The 17132-nt window shown below is 37.6% G+C and overlaps 1 protein-coding gene across 1 annotated transcript in view; it reads left to right on the forward strand.

Annotated features, from left to right (window-relative positions):
- The window catches only part of mri1 (methylthioribose-1-phosphate isomerase 1), a 30843-nt gene extending 14513 nt beyond the window's left edge, over positions 1 to 16330 (forward strand). Inside the window, exons 3-6 of the mRNA XM_056456177.1 lie at positions 918 to 1087; positions 3591 to 3767; positions 5425 to 5649; positions 9683 to 16330. Coding sequence (XP_056312152.1) covers positions 918 to 1087; positions 3591 to 3767; positions 5425 to 5649; positions 9683 to 9816 — 706 coding nt within the window. The 3' untranslated portion in view covers positions 9817 to 16330. The remainder of the gene's footprint in view (positions 1 to 917; positions 1088 to 3590; positions 3768 to 5424; positions 5650 to 9682) is intronic.
- The last annotated feature ends 802 nt before the right edge of the window (positions 16331 to 17132 follow it).

Below are 17132 nucleotides of genomic sequence, written 5' to 3' on the forward strand. Positions count from 1 at the left end.
TTATTTCCTAAACTATTTAATTGATTGAAATCTAACAATATATTAAAACAGAAAGTAGATTTATTTTATTTTTTTTAATTACAATTTTCGCAATGGCTTTGTTTTTAAATGTATACGGAAAATAGAAATAATATTAACACAATATTTATTTTTGCCTTTACAACTTAAAAACTGCTGACCTGAAGAACATGTAAATATTAAAGACCTTTGATACTTGTTATTTTATGTTTGTAAATTTGTACAACTTTTATTGTAAAGGACAAATTGTGTTATTGCAATAATTTGTATAAAACAAATAATTAACAAAAAATATATATTAACAAAAATGCCTATACAGGTGAAGTCAGAATTATTTTCCCCCTTTTATTTTATTTTTTTTAAATATTTGCCAAATGATGTTTAACAGAGCAAGGAAATTTTCACAGTATGTCTGATAATATTTTTTCTTCTGGAGAAAGTCTTATTTGTTTTATTTCAGCTAGAATAAAAGCAGTTTTACATTTTTTAAAATCCATTTTAAGGTCAAAATTATTAACCCCATTAAGCTAACTTATTTTTTCGATAGTCTACAGAACAAACCATCGTTATACAATAACTTGCCTAATTACCTTAACCTGCCTAGTTAACCTAATTAACCTAAAGCTTTAATGTCACTTTAAGCTGTATAGAAGTGTCTTGAACAATATCTAGTCAAATATTATTTACTGTCATCATGACAAAGATAAAATAAATCAGTTATTAGAATTGAGTTATTAAAACTATTATGTTTAGTAATGTGTTGAAAAAAAAAAAATCTTCTCTCCGTTAAACAGAACATGGGGAAAAAAAATAAACAGGGGGGCTAATAATTCTGACTTCAACTGTATGTTCATGTATACCTCTAACGTATTTCCCTTTTGGCTCCGCCCCTGCTGCAGCGTGATTGGCTGGATCGAGGAGATGCTAGAGCGAGATGTGAACGACAACAAGAAAATCGGCAACTATGGAGCGCAGCACATTCTGTCTGGCGTCCCGCGAGACTCGGTCACCATCCTCACACACTGCAACACCGGCAGCCTCGCCACCGCCGGATACGGCACAGCGCTCGGTCAGTCGCACGCTAATTACTGTGTTTCCTATTTTAAAAAACCCTAACACTGCAGATCTGCACTTTTATGTATGACAGCTCAGCGTTTCTCAGGGGAAATCGAGGTATATACTGTATGTTTAAAGGTGCTGTATTTATGTTTTTGACTTATCTAAAGTATAAAAATGCCATGATATGTTTACAGATATTTCAGAAACATGCTAAGTGAACATACTTGTTTATCTGAAAAACGATGCTGAAGTCAGTTGTCCTGCTTTTAGAATGTGCGTTCCATTTCGGAATGTTTGTCATTGTTTTGGTCTCTATAACCAAAGAGCATAGAATCACAAAGAGGTGACACTCTAGTGCGATTTGGGAAACAGCCACTAGATGCCGCTAGTGTCACGCGGCGGCCATTTTGGAATGAAAGTTCCAATAGAACAACAGCTTATTATAAGTCTGTAAAATAAACTATTAAAAGTGCTGATGATTGTGTTAGTAAGTGTTGTATTGTCGTCTTTCAGGTTGTGTCTCGGCTTTAATGCGCTTTTTAAATAAATAAATAAAAAGCAAAGCAGCTGCTAGCCATTGTGACAGCAATAAGATCCAATGGACGGCCAATCTCTTTCACGCTAGGATGGCGGAATCGCGGGGCTGTTGCTGGGCGCTGCTGTTGCAGTGGAATGTTCTATTGAGTGTCGCCTCTTGGTGATTCTAAGCTCTTTGCTATAACCAGCCCACTGCCAGTTTAGCCAATTATATTTAAGCACCTCAGGTGATAAACACAGTATATTTCATTTCAGTCTTGAAGGCTGCCTCAATATATGCAGACGCAGCTGAAAATGCAAATTCTGGAGGACAGTAGCAGCCTCCGAAATGAGATGCAGATTCAGAGTTTTTGAAAAATGTATTAGTAGTGCTGGGCAAAGATTAACCGTGATTAATCGCTTTCAAAATAAAGGTTTTTGTCATAATACATGTGTGTATATTATATATACAGTATATTTATAATTTATATGTCAGGGCTCAAAATTGCCGTTTTGATCACATATCCACCCGAAATTTTATCTATGCGACCTCAAAATATATTTGGGAGCTTTTGTGCGAGTGCATAAAATTGATGTCGTGCGACCAGTTTTCACAGCAAAATGTTCACCACATGTGCGGAATTATGAGGCATTCACGCATCCTTGCACCTAAAAACACCAAGCGCAGTGCTCAGGAATGGTTTAAAACAGTTGACATGTCAACTTGCTGCAGTAAACAAAGCCCGCAATGCTTGCCCCGCCTTCAAGCTCTTCTTATTGGCCCACTGCGTTAGAACAGAACACGAATGGATTGGTTAATATCAGCTGTCAATCACTCAGTTCTGATGACAGGGAGCTACAGTCACAAAATGTAAAGGTCTGGATACGAGAGATCATTAGAGATCATGTAATGAATGTCAATCCAGCATTTACACTTTTCCAAGAGTGGATAAAAGACTTCCAGTGGTTAAAGTCCGCTATGAAAATGACTAAAGCATTTACAGTAAAGCCGGGGTGACGGAGTCTTCAGGTAACAGTGTTTGCCACTGAATCTACACATTTTAAGCATGAGATGTTCTAACGTTATTTAATCGACTGACACTGCGTTCACCATGCGTTCACTAAGATTAAACTAATATTGCAGCTTATGAAAAGACCCTTAATGCTATTAAGATGACATATGCAAATAATAAATTATATGTCTATATCATCTGTGCAATATCAGACAGCACCCGTGAAGAACAGCACAGTTATTATTTCAGCTCATCTCATTCACGTCAAGCAGTGCGTGCAGGGCCGGTTAGCGCATGCAGATTTTTGTTTATTTGTTAGTTGTGATTAGAGTGTTAATATATAATAGAATCTGTTTGTATGAAATGTCTAGTAACAGTGCTCATCATATTTGGTGGGTGCGATTAAATTTTGTCTGGTGCGCCTAAATTTTTGAAGTTAAGAGCACCGGTGCTACCAAGAAAAAAAGGTTAATTTCGAGCCCTGTATTTGATACACACTCAAAAACTATACAAAAATGTATATATAGTTTGTATCATGTACACATCATTTATATCTAAATATAAATAAACATTTTCTCTAATATATGCATGCATTTGTGTATGTATAAATATACATAATTAATATACACCGTACACTTAAATTGTCAAAACAAACATTTGTTTTGGCTGCATTAATCACGATAAATTAATAATACAATTATCACATACAAACATAACCACACAACATAAAACGTAAGCATTAGCTGAGCATCTTGCAGAGTCTCGTGATCTGTTAGTGTCGTCAATCTGGCAACCTGTGTGTACATCAAATCATCGTCAGAGGGCCGCATGAAAAAAAAAATCCTATGCAATATTTTGAATCTGGACTGCAATACCTATTTCCACCACAGTGTTTCAGTGGCGCTTTCATGTAAACAAGATGTGTGTTTATTTATAATCTCTGAAAATAATTTTTATGCTAATCTCTCCATGTGCCCCCTACAGGAGTGGTGCGGTCGCTGCACATGCTGGGCCGGTTGAAGCGTTTGTACTGCACAGAGACGAGGCCCTACAACCAGGGGGCCCGACTGACGGCGTACGAGGCCGTGGCTGAAGGCTTTCCAGCAACACTCATCACAGACAGCATGGCGGCACTCACGATGAGGGAGAAGAGCATCACAGGTGACCCGCGATCTATGCTTATTTGAATGCTTATTTAAATAGACACATAATTAGAAAAAGATGGCTCGGCGGCTCAGTGGTTAGCACTGTGGCATCACAACTAGAAGGTCACTGGTTCGAGTCCCGGCTGGGTCAGTTGTCATTTCTGTGTGGAGTTTGCATGTTCTTCCTGTGTTGGCATGGGTTTCCTCTGGATGCTCCAGTTTACCCCAGTCCAAACACATGTAGTATTGGTGAATTGATTAACTAAATTGGCCGTAGTATATGTTTGTGAATGAGAGTGTACGGGTGTTTTCCAGTACTGGGTTGCGGCTGGTAGGGCATCCGCTGTGTAAAACATATGTTGCAATAGTTGGCGGTCCATTCCACTGTGGTGACCTCTGAAATAGGGACTAAGCCGAAGGAAAATTAATGAATGAACAATTAGAAAGCCACGCCCACCAGGGGGAAAAAAACAATACAACTCTCTCTATTGACTGTCTATTGCAGGAAGCTGCTTTATTGTCATTTCTGATTTATAAAAAACTAAACAATGTCTGAAATCTGCTGTGTAACCAGGTTATCAAATTGTCATGTTGATGCTTTGATCACGATATATGGTATTATCATGATATCGACCTATACGATATTGACGATACAGAAGCTGAAAAAAAGAGTACTTTTAACAGGTATAATAACCTAAACACTTTATTTTATATATATGTTCAGAGTAAAGGACTGTTTCAAACCAATTTATTTGCGAAGTACAATGGGCAACACTTTACGTTTGAGTTATAAACCTAAATAAAATTTAAAACCTTACTAAAATCTTTATCTCCAGTCTATTTATTCTCGCCATGAAAATGGCCATAGAAGCTGACATGGTGTTAAAAGTTAACAAGAACCAGAAGTTGCTGAGACTTTTATTTCAGTATGTTATTGTACTTCCAACTGAAACGGAATATTGAGTTGGGGGCGGGGCTTTCTTTAGCGCATCATTCCCACGTAGGAAGGTAAGAGAGGATATTAATTCGCAGTTGCTATGAAAACCTTCAGGTTGACGTCAACAGAAGGATGACCACTTTAAACACAGAAGCAAATGGTCAGATTTTCAGTATAGATTACCAAAACAAACTAATTTTTACTTAATTTGCACGTATTATTTAATTACCTTAAGAAAATCAATGTGAGCTAGAAAAATAAACATTGCAAATTTCCATTTCAAGCGGACTTTATACACAATCAAGCAAACATATAGAAGCTTTTAGGTATTGTTCTGTTTTTTGTTATTGGTCAGAAATGACAAATAGGCACCTTGGAGATTGTTTCCCCCTGGTGGATGTGGCCTAATTGCACTTTGTTTTAATTCGCTTGTTAAGTCGTGACTTATGGAAAACTGATTTTAGCCACATTACATATTAATGTGGATTTCTATACAAATTATGCTGTACACGTCACTTTCTGGGCTTGTTATTTTAGACAGCATGTGTATATATATATATAGTACATATTGCAATCATGATTTTTGAAAGTCACTGAGCTTTACAAACATTTATTAGTACAATTTGTTGAGCTTCCCGTACTGTTTGATAGAGCGATTGGACCAGGAAGCTTAACAAGCGCATATCAGAAAGATGTCTGTCAGATGCTAATGCTAATATGCTCTAAATGCTCACAGCTGTCGTCGTTGGAGCGGACAGAGTCGTTGCAAATGGTGACACGGCGAATAAAGTGGGCACGTATCAGCTGGCCATCGCCGCTAAGCATCATGGGATACCGTTTTACGTGGCAGCGCCGAGCACGTCCTGCGACCTGAGCCTAGAGAGCGGACGAGACATCGTGATTGAGGAGCGTCCCGCGGAAGAGCTGACCAGCATCAACGGAGTCCCTGTAGCTGCACCGGGTGAGTGTGTGTTACGCAAAAATTACGACACAATTAATTTAATGACGCAAAAATGTTCAAATTTAAGAATCCAAAGCAGCTTTTTGTTGGTAACTATAAAATATTCTTTTATTGTATTGAAGCTGTAATAAATAATGCAAATAAAAATTTGACGCAATTACTACTGCAACTAACTTTATTAAGATTATTTAAAATTAGCAATGGCAAATAAGTTGAAACTAAAGTTTGAATAATATGATTAGGTTTAAAACATAATAAATTAACAAAATTACTACGATAAATTCAAATAAAAACTTTAAAAAATTGAATAAAATGTACATATAATCATAATAATATGTAACCCAACGGTCTTACTGCACCCAACCCAGTCTGAGCTGGGATCGAACCGGCGATTCCTTGTATGGGAGTCGGTTGCTCTAACAAGGAGGCTAAAGACCATAGCCTCTAGCATCTGTCACTAGAACACCTTTTGGAGTCAGAGGAGTGAGCTTTACCTGCATAGCACTTTGCTAGCTGGTCTCCTTTACATTCACCCCGCTAAACCTCACTCCCATCCCGGACGAGCCCCCACGTGTAACCCACCGGTCCTACTGCACCTAACACGCTCTAAGTAGAGATAGGACTGGCGATTCGTTGTATGGGAGTCGGTTGCTCTAACAAGGTGGCTAAAGACCATGGCCCCTAGCGTGGCCCCAGAGGAGTGAGGTTTACCTGCATAGCACTTAGCTAGCTTGCCTCCGTTATACATATATCATAAATAATCATGTGTATATATAAAAAATACGAAATTCACACAGATACAGTTTTTTTCCAGTTAATATATTATAATTTTAGAATATAATAATTTGGGGGTGATGAGAAGGTTAGAAAGCCAGATAATATAAATATATAGTGTGTGTGTGTGTTTCTGGTATTTATCACATTGTGGGGACCAAACGTCTCAGAGTATAGCAATAAATACAAACATATAGCATTAAATGTTGACCTTGTGGGGACATTTTGTGTGGTCCCCATTAGAAAAATGGCTCATAAATCATCCAGAATGAAGTATTTTGGAAATGTGAAATGCAGATTATTTCCTATGAGGCTTGGTTTAGCAGTTGATGGAGGGAATATATACTGTCTATACAGCAGAAACATCATTACAGCTATGGGAAAAGCCCATAAAGATAGCTATAAATGTGTGTGTGTGTGTGTGTGAGCGCAGGGTTTAAGGGAGATTTGAAACAGAGCGGAGCTGCTTTTAATTAAACGGTTGTGATATGAGCGGGAGTGAGGGATGATCCTGTACGTGTGAAAACAGAAGACAGTCGAGTCAGAAGAGTCCGATTAATTAAAGCGGCAGCGTTTAATGTCTGCCGGCGTCTCCGGGGAGAATGAAAGACAGATTACTGGCCAGCTCTCATCAGCTCTGTCTGACACACACACACACACACACACACACACACACACACACACACACACACACACACACACACACAGATCAAAACCAGTTCAACCAGTTCACCACAGTCAGTTTCATCATTATCTGACAGAGTTTCAGTGTACCGAGTGTTTATATGAGTTTAACTTCTGTCTCTTCTGTATTATTGCTACTATTAGAGACTAGACCTCTAAATACAGTCTAATCAGTAAACTTTAGTGTACCGGAATCAATAAACACAGGTCTTGAAGGAAAACAAGATTGAAGTAATTAATCTTTAATTAATTACTTTAATTAGTTTAATTAAAAGCAGCTCCGCTCTGTTTCAAATCTCCCTTAAACCCTGCGCTCACACACACACACACACACATTTATAGCTATCTTTATGGGCTTTTCCCATAGCTGTAATGATGTTTCTGCTGTATAGACAGTATATATTCCCTCCATCAACTGCTAAACCAAGCCTCATAGGAAATAATCTGCATTTCACATTTCCAAAATACTTCATTCTGGATGATTTATGAGCCATTTTTCTAATGGGGACCACACAAAATGTCCCCACAAGGTCAACATTTAATGCTATATGTTTGTATTTATTGCTATACTCTGAGACGTTTGGTCCCCACAATGTGTGTAAACCTTAAGGATGAAATAAAACATTATATATTATGTCTTATAAAAACACACAAACCTATATAGGGTCATTATAGGAATTATAGGTTCCTCTTAAAGCCTAAAGCATAGTTCTCTTTACACTACAGGGCTGTTAAATTCTTGATTCTGATTGGCTGATGAGCATTCTAAGGCGTGCAGTTATTTTCAGATAAACGCTCAGCTGAAGTAGTAACGCGTGTTCACAACTTTCCACATTAAATTATTATTTTTGTTGAAGAAATTATTGTATCCACAGGGTGGCAGCTGTGTCTTATTAGTGTCTATTTACAATGTAGTTGAAGAAGAACCGCATTAATGGAAAGACTGTTGTTGCTAGAAGGGATACAGCAGCAGGCAGAAGTTAACGACAATTAATTACTTTGTTTATTAAATTACCCATTTAATTGTATTTTATTAACGTCTACCCAACCCAACTCTCAAAGTAATGTAAAAACAGTAATTACACAAAATATTATTCATATTATTGATTAAATTACCCATTAAATTGTATTTTATTAATGCCTACTCCTACGCCATCTCTTACAGTACTGTAAAAATATTAATTATTGTTGTACAGTGTCACGAAAATTATGCTATGTTGCTGTATCAGTGGCTGAATCCCATCTAGAATTTACCCGTAAACAAGGCTGTGTAAAGTGAGACTGGGCATAAATTGTAGGCAAGGAGTTAATAAAAGTTGTCGTATACTTGGGGGTTAACCATGTTTTTTTCTATTCTTTTTTTGTAAAGTTAAACTAAACTGGAGCTTTTTAATAGTTTTCAATAATAATGTTTTAACATTGAGTTGATTTCTGAAAAATTGTCAACACATAAATACAGTATATATAGTTGAGGGCAGAATTATTCGCAATCCTGTAAAATATCCCCATTTCCCAGATGATGTTTAAAAGATTCAGGAATTTTTCACAGTATTACCTATAATATTTTTTCTTCTGGAGAAAGTCTTATTTGTTTTATTTCGTTTTTTTTTTTTTCATTTTTAAAAAACATTTTAAGGTCAATATTATTAGGCCCTTAAGCAATATTTGTTTTGGATTGTCTACAGAACAAACCACTGTTGTACAATGACTAGCCTAATTAACCTAGTTAAGCCTTTAAATGTTAATTTAAGCTGAATACTAGTTTATTGATTAGTCTTGATTGTTTAACAACATATATTACATTTTATACAACTGTTCTGTCTGGTTCTTGAATCTGATTGGCTGATAGCCGTGTGATATTCCAGTAATAGCATAGATATATACACTAGATATCGCATAGGGACCCAGAGCATGCGTCAATAGCGCTGCCACATTTGTACAGTGCTTCCAGGACAAGTGTCAATCAACCGCACTAGTCAAGACAGTGTAACATTGTAAAGATACTGGACTTTAGCGCTGTGTACGGGTGTAGTAACGAGCTAACAAAGAAAACAAAGCACAAAGTCATCACATTTCATAGGTAAGATTTAGTTTACGTTTTTAAATGTTATGAACTGTTGTGCAAACCAAGTAGTGTTATTGATGATAATAAAGTCACCTACTGCATTCACAATACGACGAAGTAGGACCCTTCGTGTTTGATTTTACTATTATTTTTAGTTTAATATACACAATTATGTCGTCAAACTGTTGTATAAATGCATTTTCACACTCGTAGCAGTGTGATATGACTGTGTATCGTCACTGGTGAGGGGCACTAAGGCACTCGGCCTGCTGCCTCAAACCAATGTACGCCTCCCATCAGTGCCGCTATACAGCCATATCGTTTAGTAAAGTAAAATGTGAGCTATAATATAGTAAAACACAGTAATAATAATATAGCATAATATCATATCATATTGCATCTCAGATTAATGGTTTTGTCTAAATTGTTTAGTTTTGTGGCAAGTATCAGTGCAGTAAGCAGAATATTACTCTTGGCATGCTAAACTTAGAATCTGTGTTTGTGCCTCAGGTATTGACGTTTGGAACCCGGCGTTCGATGTCACTCCTCATCAGCTGATCACAGGCGGCATCATCACAGAGCTCGGTGTGTTTCTGCCGTCTGAACTGCAGGCGGCTCTAACCGGGAGACTCACGGCTCTGTGAGGTCCACAGCGCCCCCGCAGGCCTGGAGGAACCACTGCAGCCGCTCCACCGCTCGCCTCCGTCTCGATTTCACCTCACCGCGGTGGAAGTTGCACCTTTAATTACACACACACAAGCATCGCACGAGGTGTTTAACAAGGTATACGCACGTTCCATTCAGTTCAACACTTACAAAGTCGAGTGTAAAAACACCAAGTGACACACAACCCAGGGATGCTTGTAAACACACAAACACACACTCTTTCTCCTTCTCTCTGTGTGTACAGCTCATGTCACATCATCTCATGTCTTTCGTCTTCATCGTTGTGAGAACTTCACGCCATTTGTTGCTTTTGTTTTCCACTCATTTCTTCCCCTCTTTCTGGCTCAGCTCCAGCTTTTATTGACAGGAAGTGTTTCACGGAGATGATGAAGAGCGGAGCCGTCGAGAACATTCAGAGGATTTCAAAATAAAAGTTGATTATTACGGGTGAACTGATGTGCTTTAAGGGGAAATCTCACAAAGACAAACCCGTTCAGAAGATACCCGGGTCAAATCTCACCCCAAAATCAAATAAAAATAAAAACTAAGCTTATTGTAGGATTGTTTATGACTTGATATTCTCAGTACTGTGATACAAATGCATTTAAACTAAGCACTTATACCATACTTTAGGTTAAAAGTATTGTATAAAGTCATCTTTTGTTACAATAGTATTGACTTACAGTATTTTTTTACTGTAAAATCATGCAAGTAATACTATATTACTTTATAACTAATACTATAAAGTAATACTATGCTACAGCAATAATTATCTTTAAAAAATTAAAAATAACTATTAAATTACTGTGAACTGCTCATTTATCTAATATACCCTATAATAAAACTATTTTTGAGCAAAGAAACGTAAAAAATAATATTAAAAGTAACATTTATGATGTTGAATTTAACGCTGTATTTGTTTTTGCAACAAGTATATATTAGAATTTAATAATTTCATGTCTAAAAGCTTACATTTAGGCTTTGACATAACAAGAAAAAATTTGGATAACATTAAGAAAATAAATTAGAGGCATTTTAAATTATAGTTAAAGCACTGTTTTTAATCAAATAAATGCAGCCTCAACAACCGTACGATTTTGTACTGTTTCTTTGTGTTGTATTACTTTAATGATATTTTGCATTGCAGTAGTGAGAATTTTCATAATCAAACGTCATGTGGCATATCTATTTTTATTTGATTTTGAGGTGACGTTTAAATGAGACTTTCCCTTACAGGTATGGTAGTTTATTAGTTACAATAATAATAGATATGTGAAATCTACGCCCATTTGAAATGAGGGCTGTATTTTAATGTATATATTGTACGATTTATGAATCTGAGCGCCGGTCCTTTTACAGGCAGTGCCAACTGAATAAACTATCAAATGTTACAGAATTAAAATGTTATATTAACATTTAGAGAGAATTGAAACCTGCATCCAAGCAAAAAAAATGATTGAGTATTAGCAGACAGTTTATGTTTTTGAGTTTTGCGAGTAAATACAGTGTGTTGGTCAAAATCATTTCGACCAGGTCGATCAGTCTTAAACGTTAAAGTGTTTTAAACTTCAAGGTTTATCTCGAGCTTTACTGACAGAAAAAGGGAAATTAATCGAAATTATTTTGTAGGAGACAAAATGTTGAATACTTAATTCTGATTGGCTGCTGAACATTCTAAGGCGCATTCTGAAGGGTTCTGTGACTGTTGAATGCTTAATTCTGATTGGCTGCTTGGCATTCAAAGATGCATTCTAAAGCATTCTGAGACTATTGAATGCTTCTGATTGGCTGCTGAGCATTCTAAGATGTGCCTTTATTTTCAGATAAATGCACAGCTAAAGTGGTTCCGGCAGGTTTTGAGCAGTTCTATATCACTACACTGAATGATATCAGTTATTTCACAGCTTCAACACTCAAACGTCATATTGTGTTTGGACTCTCAGTAGTGATTTAAACCACACTGAACTGGCTAAACAACTGAATTTAAACACTAAAAACTGAACTACACTGTTCCAATTTACTATGACCTTTTATGTGAAGCTGCTTTGACACAATCTACATTGTATAAGCGCTATACAAATAAAGGTGAATTGAATCATATCAAAACACAACAAAGAGCTTTTGAAAGAAACTAGTACCACACACAGGAGCAGTTTGAGGACAAAAACCTGACAAATAACTGAAATACAACATTTGAACAGTGTATTTAGGTGTGGAAACCAGAGTGTAAGCAAAAAATTGAGTCCAGTCTGTTGAAATATTAGAAAATAATTCGCATTTCGAATATTTGAATGGAATAATAAACTAGTCCTTCACACAGGAGCAGTTTGATGACAAAAACCTGACAAATGTCTTGAAATGTAACATTTGAACATTTAAACGTGGTAGTCGTAGTAAGCGTAATAATTATCTTCGGTCAGTTGAGTTATTAAAAAATAAGGCACACCCATGATGAAAAGTCATGACCGCATCACTGCCTCAGGTGTGCATTATTTTTTAAAAATATTTTTAATGGAATAAGAAGCTAGTCCTAAACACAAGAGTAAAAACCTGACCAAAATTTGACCAGAACCTGACAAATGTCTTGAAATGTAACATCTGAACAGTGTTTTTAGTCGTGGTAATCGTATAAGCGCAATAATTGACTCAGCTCGGTTTAAATGTTTGAAAATAACGCACACCCAAAATTTAACGGTCACTTCAACGGCCGTTTATCTATTTAAAAAGCAACGTAAAGTCACAGATGCTCAATTTAAACTTACGATATTCCTTTTAAATCTGTCTTTCGGTAGATGTTTTTGATCAAGGTGAATGGAAATGGTGCTATGGAGCTAGATGTTAGACAATACCTCAGAAGAGATCCCAAACTCCTCTAGTACTTCCACTTTCACGCTGTTTTCCATCGTAGTTTCTGTGTCATATTTATTCACACACGATCGCATTTGAGCCTGGGTGCGCGTTGACATGCGCGCTGATCCCGGGTCAGAATTCGGCTGACCCGCGGAGTGCGTATTTGGGCGCTGATCTGATCCGGGATCAGCGAGCGTGTGTCTGGGCTTGTGCTCCGTGTTACCGAATGTAATGAGGAGGTCTGAAATCCTCACTGCCTTACGAGACCAGCAAAAACACCCCGCCCACTGATGTCCGATTGGCTGAATGAAACGGAGCCACGCCCACTTGTCAGAAAGCAGCGCGCCACCAACGGCTCTCAGCATCCCGAGCATATAAAAACAAGGCGATCTCAATCATTTTCACTAGATGATCGTATGTATTAAAGGGATAGTTCACTCAGAAATATTAAATCAATCATTTACTCACTCTTGTTTTTTTTCTTATGTTGAGCACAAAAGAAGATATTTTGAAGTATGTTGTAAACCATCGACTTTGATATTTGTTTTTCCTACTATGGAAGTCAGTGGGTGTTTTAGCTTTCGTCAGAATATCTTCTTTAGTGTTAAATAAAAGACTCGTAAATGTTTATAACCACCTGAGAGTGAGTAGTAATGTGTATATTTTAATTTCTGACAGAACTATGCCTTTAATTAATGAATAAAAAAAACACATGGAAATGAATGCACATTTATTTTTACAATTTCATCTGTTTTGATTGAACAAAATAATGTAGCATCAAACACATAGAGCAGCTGTAAATGTATACAATTGTTTCTTATGTTAAAATACAGCATCATACAGCTCAATTTTGTTTTGCCAAATTTCTTATTATTTGTATTATTTTGTAGGACCAGAACTATGAATAGGGAAGATGGAAAGAGTCATTATTAAGGCAAATGTAGCATCATTCGAGGTCATTCATGTGTGTGGGTTTGTAATATTCTGAAGGTACAAAGTTTGTTTTTTCACTTCTTCATGTTGATTATTTGTTTTATGTATATCTATACACTGTATATCCATGAATTGTGATTCTTGGTGATGAAACTGTTGTTTAAAAGCTTTCATTGAGAGGCCCTCTATAGACGCAACACACCACTCGACAACTAAAACCAATGCTAGATCAGATCTGCAAGTTAGCCAAAACATTTAGAGACCAATGCTGCGTCCCAATTCGCATACTATCCGTCCTGAGTAATATTTGAAAATAGAATTAGTCTCAAATCGTAATATATGTTGAAAATATGCTACAATTTTGTAAAACATTCAAATCCAATAGATGACAAGCTGGAAATCATTAGCTGAAAAGGTGTAATGGCTAATGCTAACACTAGTATGTGAGGAAATGGACCAGAGGCCGTTTTGTTTTAATGGAAGTCAATGGAGGAGAGGTGTCACTACACAGAATAAACAGCTTTTGCTAGGAAACAACTTGTCATTTAATCAATCGAAAGCCTGTTCGCTAATCTTCTACATTTTTTACACTAAACAACACGTTCATGGTGAATCAAATGTATATTTTACTGAAGTAAAAAAAATTTTTTTTAAGAGAACCCAGGGTAGGAAAGCAAGCATCAGCTAGATCTATTAACAGTGAATGCTGACCAACAGGGGCGTAGTTAGTGGGGAGGGGAAGGGTGACAGTGCATAGGGCCCTGTCAATATAGGGGTTACGGGGGGGGGGCCCAGAGATACATCTGACAACTAATATCACTATCACTCCCCCTGTTCTTCACTTTAGAGATCGCTAACATAACTATCATACCCCCCCCATTCTACACTTTGAAGATCGTAACGTCACTATCATACCCCCCCCCCTATTCGTCACTTTGTAGATCACTGACGTCACTATCATACCCCCCCGTTCGTCACTTTGAAGATCGCTAAAGTCACCATCATACCCCTCCCCCCATTCGTCACTTTGAAGTTCGCTAACATGCTATCATACCCCCTCGTTCTTCACTTTGGAGTTTTCTAACGTCACCATCATACCCCCCCATTCGTCACTTTGAAGATCGCTAACGTCACTATCATACCCCCAATTCGTCACTTTGAAGATCGCTAACGTCACTATCATACCCTCCGTTCGTCACTTAGAAGATCGCTAAAGTCACTATCATACCCCCCCCCCATTCGTCACTTTGAAGATCGCTAACATGCTATTATACCCCCTCGTTCTTCACTTTGGTGTTTGGTAACGTCACTATCATACCCCCCCCCACCCCCCCCCCCCCCATTTGTCACGTTGAAGATCGCTAACGTCACTATCATACCCCCCTATTTGTCACTTTGAAAATCGCTAACGTCACTATCATACCCCCTTGTTCTTCACTTTGGAGCACGCTTACGTCACTATCATACCCCCCCGCTCTTCACTTTGAAAATCGCTAACGTCACTGTCATAGGCCCCCCACCTGGTCTACACTTCTCCGTTGGGGGGCCATCTTAAATTACTTGTGCATATGGCCCAAAATTGCTGGCAACGGCCCTGTTGATCAGTGACATTAATGCAGTTACTTGATTGCAGAGGTGCCTTGTGGAATTCCTGTTAGCCGTTATGCTTTTTTCAATAGTGAGTAATACACATTTCCATCTCCATATAGTTTAGAAAACCTCTGGAACCGTCCGTACTCCAACTGCTAATATTGCCCACTATACATTGCTTGTTGGACATGAATTCGATTAAAACTACAAACTCACGTAAAAAGTGTAAACAAACTACAAACATGGCTGACACATGAGACCAACCGTCAAGTACAGATAAAGATGCTTGAATGACTATTAATTAATTTCTAGTCAACTGGAAGGTATTTAAAGCAGGTTTTCCGTGTTATATTTCATCTGCAACAACAATGTGAACTTCTATAAAGACGAAATTAACTTCTGAATGCACAATTATGCAAACACCTGAGGAGATTTCTTCATATCAGACTCGTGAATGGCAGATTAACCTGGATCTGCTGAATCTCCAATACTGTAGGTAATTAAATATGGAATAAATATGGAAGATGTGTGGAGATGATTGACAGAGGATGTAATTAAGCACTCCGCAAAAAAGTACTTCCTTTTAGGGCGTTGTAGCCTATAAGTGTGCGAATTGGGATGCAGCACAAATTTGAAGTCTCTTGCTTTAAATCAAGCTGTATTCAGACATTTATTCTAACACAAAAACATAATACGCATCAGAGAGAGCTAGCAGATAGTAACGTTTTCATCTTCTCCACCAAACAATCTGAACACAAGACGGCTAGTTGCATGCGTAGCGTCAAGCTAATAAACGAGCTCATGAGTTTTCCATGTGCTTTAGTGAGCTGAGAGGATTTTCTCCTAAACTCTGGTGCCAAAAAAACCACAATGTGACTCTCTGTGTGTGTGTTTGGTGGTCAAAGTCGGTCTCAGAGGACCTCTACGTGTTTCTGTTCGTTCTCGTGCTTATTAATTGATAAATCACAGCCGGGTTTGATTTTTGTATTCTGTGGAAGTAGTTGGAGAAAAACAAAAACTATTAGACTGGATGTTTTTTATACATATGAATATAATATACAGCATACATAAATTAAGAGATGTCTGTTTCACATCAGTACAATAAACAGAGAGAACCAAGTTGTGTTTGTGTGATTTATTATCATTATTGCTTGGTATAAAGAAGTTTAGAAATGTATTTTTAGCCGTTAAATGTTCAGTCCTAAAGATTATATGGGGGGAAAAAACCTGGTGTCCGATGTTTGGTGGATTTACACGTATTACATATTACATTTAATGTACTAAAGGCCACAGTCGTATCACCCTGAAGCCCAAGACCGGTTTCTCACTGAAGCTAAGCAGCGCTGAGCCTGGTCAGTACCTGGATGGGAGACCCTGTTGGAAGTGGTGTTAGTGAGACCAGCGTTCAACCTGCGTTCTGTGTGAGTCCTAATGCCCCAATAAAGTGAAGGGGACACCATACTGTCAGTGAGCGCTGTCTTTCGGATACCGTCCTGACTCTCTGTGGTCATTACAAATCCCATTGGGTCATAAAAAGTAGGGGTGTAAATTCCCTCTATTGGCCCTTACCATCATGGCCTCCATATCTCCCATCCACTGAATGGGCTCTATCACTGTCTCTCCACTATAGCTGGTGTGTGGTGAGCGCACTGGCGCCATTGTCCTGTGGCTGCCAATAGATCATCCAAGTAGATGCTTCACACTGGTGGTGGTGTGGAGAGACACCACCTCATTAATGTGAAGAGCTTTGGGTGTACAGCCATAAATAATAAATTATATAAATACACATTACATATTGACACGAAAGCTGGAAAACGATCATGAAAACTACTCATGTTGTAAGTCATTGTTTAGTTTTAACTTGTGTTGAGTTAAAACTTTTTATTTCATTATATTTTAATTATTTTTTGTTGTTTGATGT

The sequence above is a fragment of the Danio aesculapii genome, chromosome 1, assembly GCF_903798145.1.
Source record: "Danio aesculapii chromosome 1, fDanAes4.1, whole genome shotgun sequence".
Lineage (NCBI taxonomy): Eukaryota > Metazoa > Chordata > Actinopteri > Cypriniformes > Danionidae > Danio > Danio aesculapii.